The sequence below is a fragment of the Eubalaena glacialis genome, chromosome X (genome assembly GCF_028564815.1).
Source record: "Eubalaena glacialis isolate mEubGla1 chromosome X, mEubGla1.1.hap2.+ XY, whole genome shotgun sequence".
In the NCBI taxonomy this organism is placed as follows: domain Eukaryota; kingdom Metazoa; phylum Chordata; class Mammalia; order Artiodactyla; family Balaenidae; genus Eubalaena; species Eubalaena glacialis.
The window spans coordinates 989,028-997,349 of NC_083736.1; the positions used below are offsets into that span (position 1 = coordinate 989,028).

General features: G+C 61.3%; 1 protein-coding gene across 1 annotated transcript; it reads right to left on the reverse strand.

The window, feature by feature from the left end:
• Positions 1-138: 138 nt before the first annotated feature.
• On the reverse strand, positions 139-3,294 carry LOC133082158 (ADP/ATP translocase 3). The gene is made up of 4 exons (XM_061178617.1): positions 3,073-3,294; positions 1,950-2,436; positions 1,118-1,258; positions 139-688 (listed from the first exon to the last, which is right to left on the reverse strand). The coding sequence occupies exons 1-4, from the start codon at positions 3,181-3,183 to the stop codon at positions 531-533; spliced, it is 897 nt and encodes a 298-aa protein (XP_061034600.1). The 5' UTR covers positions 3,184-3,294; the 3' UTR covers positions 139-530.
• Between the last annotated feature and the right edge of the window lie 5,028 nt (positions 3,295-8,322).

Consider the following 8,322-nt stretch of genomic DNA (forward strand, 5'->3'; position numbering starts at 1 on the left):
CCCGAGGGGGGCCCCTGGGACAGGACAGGCCACAGACGGGCAGCCAGGGCCTGCCTCCCCCTCTCCCCCCCAGCTTGAGACCCCGCTGTTTCCTGCTCCCACCACACAAGGCCGCTCGATTCAGAAACAAAAGCAGCGTCCGTGTGCCCTAATTTTATTGTTTCGCAGCAGAATGCCGGACATAGAACATAATTGCAAATATTCAGCTGTGCAAAAGAGAATAGTGCTTAAGTACAAATAGAGACATGATTTTCTTAAATAAATACTTAAACACGAGTTGGTCCTACAAGCACCTGGAGTCTACGTCTGGCGAGTAGAGGTGCCTCACCGCCTGTGGACCCACGAAGACGTCACGATTCCCCTCCCCCCGTAATCAATACATGGACCCAGGGCCGACGATCACAAAGAGCCCTCTGCGGGGGCCGCCCCAGCCCTCCGCGAGAACACTGGAATTTCTCGAAGGTCGATGGTCCGTAACAGGTATTCCTCTATGTGGAGGTGTTGGTCGCTGTGGCCGGCGGGCAGGGCGCCTAGATGACCTTCTTCAGCTCATCATACAGGACCAGCACGAAGGCGCCGCCCATGCCGCGGAGCACGTTGGACCAGGCACCCTTAAAAAAGGCTCTGCCGCCCTCGTCCTTGAAGATCTTTCGCCAGCAGTCCAAGGTGCCCCTGTACATGATGTCGGCTGCGGGGAGAGAGTGGGGGTCACGGAGAGGATCACACACAGGCGCGAAGCGGACCCCCAGAGACACGGTACCGATGCTGAGCCCCGGCTGCCGCCATCTGGGTGGCTAGGCGTTTCGACCGCAGGAAAAGGAAGCTCTGGACACCCACCGTTCGGGCGGGGATTGAACGCAAACTCAAGCCCCAGCCCCCCCAGGGCCCGGCACACCCGAGGGTCAAGGGCAGAGAGGGGGCAGGCACCTGCCCAGGCTTCCCCCACGAAGCCCGGCTACTTCACTCTGGGACCAAATGCTGCCCCCCCACCGCCCCCCACCTCGGCACGAACCACCTCACATGCTGGCTCTACACCTCCGAAGGGCTGAACGCCAGGCCGCTCAGCGATCCCCCACCCCCCGAGCACGGGCGGCCGGGAGCAGGGCGGAGACGGTACCTCCTTTGCGCCCCGACTGCATCATCATCCTCCGACGCACGGTGTCGAAGGGGTAGGAGACCACGCCCGCCGCGGCCGTCACCGTCTGCGCGATCATCCAGCTCACCACGATGTGCGTGTTCTTAGGGTCGGGGAGCATGCCTGCAGGGTCACCCTGAGCGTGAGGCCCCAGGGCCGCACACACGGCCGCCCCCAGCTCCACGCGGGGATCCCAGCACCAGGTGACACTAGACCGGCCAGACTGGGGTCACCACACCAGTCAGAGATGGGGAAGCCACCTGCAAGCTGGGAGGACGGCCCCAGAGACCACAGAGACCAACCTGGTACCCGGCGGCAGGGGCCTCTCTAGAGGGAAACAGACGGGCCTTGGGAAGTGGAAGGTTTCACACTTGTTCCACCGCAAAGGTGCCAGCGGGCCTGGGCCCCGACCTCCAGCGTGACTTACTTTACAGGGCGCGAACTGTGTCCTCCCCAAAATTATACTAAAGCCCCAAACCCCAGAACCTCAGAGTATAACTGTACTAGGAAATAAAATCTTTTACAGAGATAATTAAAGTAAAATTAGGTCGTCAGGGTGGGTCCTGATCACATAAGAATGGCGTCCTTATAAGAGGAGTGCGGGGCATAGACACACACACGGGAACAACCCTGTGAAGACACAGGGAGGAAACAACCGTCTATACGCCCAGGAGAGAGGCCTCGGGAAGAACCAGCCCTGCCCACACCTGGATCTCAGATTCCAGTCTCCAGGACTGGGAGACTACAGACGTCTGCTGTTGAAGCCCCCCGCCCAGCACCTTGACAGTCAGCCCCGAGAGCAGAGCGCACTCACCTTTGGCGGTGTCATACACGCCGAAGTACGCGGCCCGGTAGATGATGATGCCCTGCACAGAGACGTTGAAGCCCTGGTACAGCCCCCGGATGCCGTCCGACTTGGTGATCTTCACCAGACAGTCTCCCAGGCCTTTGAACTCCCGCTCCGTGCCGGATTTGCCGACGTCAGCCGCCAGCCGGGTTCTGGCGAAATCCAGGGGGTAGACGAAGCAGAGGGAGGTGGCTCCGGCCGCCCCGCCGGAGGCCAAGTTGCCAGCAAAGTACTTCCAGAACTGCGTGTGCTTGTCCACGCCCCCCAGGAAGATCTGCTTATACTTATCCTTAAAGGCGAAGTTGAGGGCTTGCGTGGGGAAGTAGCGGATGACATTGGCCAGGTTGCCCCTCCAGAAAGACAGCACACCCTGCTCCTTGGGAATGCGCACGATGCAGTCCACGATGCCCTTGTACTGTTTGTCGGCCGCGATCTGCTTGCTGGCGTGCTGTACCTGGGGGCAGAGAGACAGGGTTTTAAACGAGGGCCTAAGTCAGACGCCCCCAAGGACCCCCAACGAAAAGCGCTGTCTTCATAAGACAACACGTGCATGGAGCCTTTAAACTGCCCAAACGTCCTACCGGGAGAAACCCATCTTTTGGTCACTACGGGTCCCTACAAGTGTTACAAACAACAAACCAGCAACGATGTTTCCATTAGCGCTACATTTCTGACAATCCCGCAACAAAGACAGCTTATTCTGGCTCAGAACCGCAAAAGGGGAACAAAAAGGGGAAAAGAACCGAAGCCCAACGAAGGGCACGAGGACTGCCCTAGCGACCCGCTCAACGCCCAAGGTCACGGTCCTCGCGCCGCGGGGCCCGTCCACGCGGCTGCCCCATGCGCATGCGTCCTCTGAACCGTGCCGCAAGGCCCACTGCGCACGCGCGGGCCCGCCCGCGGCCCCAGTTCTGCGCATGCGATAGCGCCCGCGTGACGCGCGCCCGGGCAACCCCCGGAAGCCGGCGGCGCGCGGACAAAGCGGCGCAGCCTCCCGCTTCCGGTGCACGCGGCCTGCCCGGCCCGCTGTCCCCGCGCCCCGGACCCTCGCACCTCGCCCGGCGTCCGCGTGTGCGCAGCCGGCTCCCACCTGTAGCAGCAGCTTGACCCGCTCGATCGGGGCCACGGCCGTCTTAGAGATAGCGGCGGCAATGCCTCCGGCCAGGAAGTCCTTGGCGAATGAGATGGCCTGTTCCGTCATGGTGGCGAGGCGGGCAACGCAGCGGGAAGAGAGCGGAGGGGAGAAGCGGAGAGCCGGAGGGTGGGCACCACTGGTCTGCGCTGCCGCCGCCGAGACCGAAAAGACGGGGCGGCCAGCGCGCAGCCGCTAAGGCGCCCACGCCCCGCCCCGCTCCCCCGCGCGCCGCGCCCATTGGCTGCGCCGCCGCCCAAGCCCCGCCCCTTCCCGCTCGCCTTGCCCCCCACGGGCTTCCGGGAGCAGCTCTGCGCCCCGCCCCTCGCCCTCGAGCGCCGCGCCCATTGGCTGCGCCACCGCCCGCGTCCCTCCACTTCCCGCGCGCCGCGCCCCGGGGTATGTAGGGAGCCGGACCCCGCCCATGCGCCCTGCGGGCCGGGGGGCGCGGCGGCCGCCTTGACCTTATGAAGGTCACGCCGGGCCAGGGGGACGCGACAGACGGCGGTTGCGTAAGGGGAAGGATGGGGGTCGCTGAGTCCCACGCCCGATGTTCATCCTGCCCCGGCCCCGGCATCCCCTTCCTCGGATGCTCGGACCCCTGGGCTCGTCCCGGTGATTCCCGAGTCCCGGCCGCGACCCCAGGGATCGCCCAGCGGGAGGAGCGACAGTTCGCGGGGTCAGGGCCGGAGTAGGAGGCCGCCCCGAGCCCCCCAGGCCCGGTTTCTCGAGGGCTTGCCTGTCCCCTGCCCGGTAGACCCCGGGTCCGCACGTAGGAGCGCCCCCGGAGGACCCCGCCCTGCCGTGGGGTCCCCCGACCCTTACCCCGAGACTCCGGGTGCACTGGGCGCGCCGGGCACTGGGGGGTCCCGGGGGGTCCCTCTCCACCCACCCGGCCGCTTTCCCTGGGCCCTGCCCTTCCGGGGCCCAGTGGGCCTCAGACTCGGGTCCCCCTGCCAGGCCGCGCTCTGCGACGTGGCGGCTCCCAGAGCGACAGGGGCACATGTGCTACCCGAACACGCTCACTGACACATGCACCCACGTTCCCATACCTAGACACGTGCCCACACTTGCCCACGCACACCTGCATACACACGCAGGCAGGCACACATGCCACCCGCAGGAGTACATCTGTCCCCCTCCCCCCAGGAAGTCTCCTGAGACCTAGGTGTTTTGAAATGCTGTGAACTTTTTATTGAATTATAACTAAATGGCACAAGTCGTAAGTGTATCGTTCTGTGAATTTTCACAAAGTGAGTGCAATGGTGTCTCAGCACCCAGGTCAAGAAAGGATCCTTTTCTTGGTGCAAGGATGCGTCCTTTCATTTCTTATTTCCCTCCCTGCCTGTTTCTTCTCGCTCCCTCTTTTTTCTCTTTGCTCCACCCCCCCCCCATATTTTCACGAGGGGTTTCCTGCATCCCCTCCAGCCGGTGACGCTGGGTGGATGGATGCCAAGGGCGGGCCCACCAGAGCCCAGGGCACCCGGAGCCTGCCATTCGTTTCCCAGGTCCCCGGTGTCCTTGCAGGACCTTGCTCTGCCCTCTCCTGACCTCCGTGGAGAAGCAGGTAAGAGGTGGGGCCTGAGGCTGGTGCCGCTGCAGAGGGTGGGGCGGCTCAGGGCACGCACTGGGCGAGGATTGCTGTGTGTGTGTGTGTGTGTGTGTGTGTGTGTGTCGGGGGGGTGTGTGTGTGGGGCTTGATGTTCTGGCGCTTTCTGAGGCTTCACGGGACTGGGGGACAGAACAGAGCTGGGGGCCCTGCCCGGCTCCCGCTGGCAGCAACCGCAGGGCTCTGGGGTAGAGGACAGAGCGGCCGTGGGTTCTGGGCAGGGACAGGGTGCTGGCTCCGTCTGGGCACTCCCAGGTGAGGAAAGCATCTCTCCTGTCTGCATTCGTACTCAGGAGCCACCTGTCTGGGCGTGTAGGGACCCTGTGATGGTTATCACTGCCCGCTGGGCCGACAGGGGCCAGCCAGCCGAAGCTGGTCCTGCAGGCTCCGGCTGTGAGGCCCTGGAAGTAGGCGCTTCTGTTGGAGAGCCTCTCCAGCCCCGGTGGGAGCGGTTAACCTCTGAGCGACCTGCTCCCCTCCCCCAGGCAAGGGACACCCCTCCCTGTGCCCCACCTGCATTCCCAGCGCCCACCCCCCGCCCCCCCGCGCAGGTCAGCACCTCGCTGTTGGGAGGAATGAATGGATGTGACCTCTCCCCCCTCATTGCTAACTGGGGTTCAGAACGCGTTTTTCTTGAAAAAGCATCTCATGTGGGCCTTAGACGCAGACCCATCTGTCTGACCAGTGCATATGTGCATCTGTCGGGGTGGGGCTGAGCAGGGGTGACCCAGCCTTCGTGCTTCAGGGAATCTGACCCGGGAGGGCGGCAGGACCACGCACAAGAATACCGTGTACTTGGGGAAGGAGGTAGACTGCGCACCGGGGATTGGAAAGGGAGAAAGGAGGCTGAGAGGTGGGGTTGCGGCGGGGAGAGGAAGGGGTTCTGTTCTAGGATCCCCAGGGGCAGGGGTGGGGAGGGCGAGGTATGGCCCCCCCTTCCTCACGCTGCCCCAAGGTCTTACTACGACCTGGACAGTTTTAGAAGCTGAGTATCTGAAAAACGGGGGGCCTAACGAAAAGCAGTGGAGGAGGTGCTTAAAGACGACGGGTTTCCACTGACGGTTCAGAATGTGTCACAGAAGGGATGAGGGTGGCATGGGCGGGTGGCCTTTAAGTGAACTGGTCTGGTGAGGGGCCTGCCTGGTGGAGGGACCCTGCAGGGGGGACCTGGGGGGGGCCGCACGCTGCTGTCTCGGGTGTCATCCTTATCGTCCCCTCCGCCCCAGACAAGTGGAGAGGACAGAGATGTGACCCAGTGATGCGTCCGGACAGGCCCGGTCTGCAGTGGGCGCTCAGACGTCTCCTGAGTGAATGAATGGATGGATGGATGGCTGGATGGATGAATGAATGTGACCCGGAGGGGGAGGGCGGGCGGGCGTCAGGTCCAGGGCAGTTCCAACCTAGAAATCCCTGTTGATTTAAAGACACAGGCACGTGCGGGCAGCCACACCCGTACACTGTTTTACGCCAGCTTCCCCAAAAATCCTGCTTTTGCATGTATTTCTAAGAAATGAAGAGACAGGTTGTGTGTAAGTCATATTTTCTCTTCTCACCTTTTAATTTCTTATCTTTTTCTTTTTTTCTTCTACTGCAAGCTGTTGCAACACAGGAAGGAGAGAGCAGTATATGGAAGCCGTGGGCCCTTCATTGCTCTCACACGTCATTTGCCCGTGACTCTTCCAACTGGGCGTGTCCCTCGGGCGCATCCTTGGTTCACGGGCACAGCCGTGGGTCAGAGCCCTGCCTGTAGCAGCCCCCCTGCCCGCAGCCCGCAGGGCGCCCAGTGGCCAGGACTAAGGGGCGGTCGGGCACCACCCCCCTCCCCCCGGCCGCGGCGGGCGCTCTGACACCTCCGGTTACAAGTGCAGTTTCTTCTAGCAAAGCCAGTGTCAAGACGGCTGGCTCCCTGACCGGCCAGAGCGCAGGCGTTCCACATGCCCTGTACCCGTCGCTTGTCACTGGGGACCCAGCCCTGCTGCAACACGGTGCCCTTGGCAGAGGCAGGGTCACCTGCAGGGACTCACCTCTTCTTCCGGGAGAGGAAGGGGGCGGAAGGGAGTGGCCCCCGGTGAACCGCGCAGCGGATGTGGCCCTGCCAGCGGCCGAGCACCGCCCTGCCCAGGTGAAGGGACGGGGTGGGCAGAGGGGACCCGGGTGGGCGGGGCGCTCTGCTCTGCGCTCCTGCGAGCCTGGCTGCAGTTTCACTGAGGCTGCAGGTCCACACCGGGGCCAGACGGACGGAGGGGCCGTGACCCCTCTCCTTTGCCCCTCTCACTCGGGAGAGCTGCCGGCACTCCATCGGGATGGCACAGCTCCCTTTACAACCAGTGTGTCATTTCCTCCCTCCTCTCTCTTTGCCTCACATGGAGACACAATTTGTGATTTTTTTCTTTAAATTGGAGTCTGTCCAAAATTATATACTTGTGTGTGTGGATATTACATGTTATAAATATATACTTATACATTTATATATGACATATATAGTTTGTATGCTCTAAATATATAAGATATATTCTTTTTTTTAGAGGATTAAAAAAAATTATTTATTTACTTATTTATTTTTGGCTGCATTGGGTCTTTGTTGCTGCATGCAGGCTTTCTCTAGTTGTGGCGAGCGGGAGCTACTCTTCGTTGCGGTGCACAGGCTTCTCACTGCGGTGGCTTTTTTGTTGTGGAGCACGGGCTCTAGGCGCGTGGGCTTCAGTAGTTGTGGCTCACAGGCTCAGTAGTTGTAGCTCACGGGCTCTAGAGCGCAGGCTCAGTAGTTGTGGCTCACGGGCTCAGTAGTTGTGGCTCGGAGGCTCTAGAGCACAGGCTCAGTAGTTGTGGCGCACAGGCTTAGTTGCTCCATGGCATGTGGGATCTTCCCGGACCAGGGCTCAAACCCGTGTCCCCTGTGTTGGCAGGCGGATTCTTAACCACTGCGCCACCAGGGAAGCCCCTAAAATATATCCTTACACCTAGAAAATTATACGTCTCTATTTTTCGAAGTTATGTATCTAACAGTGTGTGGTGGTTTTAGCTGGAAAGCACAGGTGAACTGTCAACACTCAACAGGGGGCCTGTTTGAAAGGACGCCATGTGACATTCGGGGCATTTTTTTCTAATAATAACGGTGTACACGTAACAGACAACGTATACATTGCTATACAGTCACCACTGTACTCGCCTAGTCTTTAAGAGAAGAGACACTTAGCCTCACACAGGTGCCTGGAGGACGTTTGCAGTAAACAAGCATCCTGACCCCGTAAACCTCCCCCCGCGTGAGCTCCTGGACGTGGTTTCACCATGGACGGGGGCAGAAGTGGGTTCCGCCGCCCTGAGGGTAAGGGAAGGGATCCACCGATCGGTGTGTCCACACGGCCCGGAGGGCAGAGGACAAACGCACTGAAAATAGGAGTGAAGCACTGGGAAATAGGGTCTAGATGCGCCGAGATCTAGTCACCAGTGAAGAGGGAGGGAGGGAGATGCTGACATCACCTGGGGACCTGGCCTGGCCCGCGCATCCCCCGCCGGCCCCGGGGTCCCCCCGCCCGCACATCCCACCACCCGGCCGCGTCCTCCGCGTCCAAAGCGCCACAGACGCGCGGAGACAGCCG

Bases quoted from the DNA above. Each gene is read 5' to 3' on its own strand.
- LOC133082158 (XM_061178617.1), bottom strand. From the start codon at position 3,183: ATGACGGAACAGGCCATCTCATTCGCCAAGGACTTCCTGGCCGGAGGC. The intron at 2,437-3,072 runs GTGGGAGCCGGC...CTCTGCCCCCAG, and splicing joins GGGTCAAGCTGCTGCTACAG to GTACAGCACGCCAGCAAGCA. The intron at 689-1,117 runs GTACCGTCTCCG...CTCTCCCCGCAG, and splicing joins GCAGTCGGGGCGCAAAGGAG to CCGACATCATGTACAGGGGC.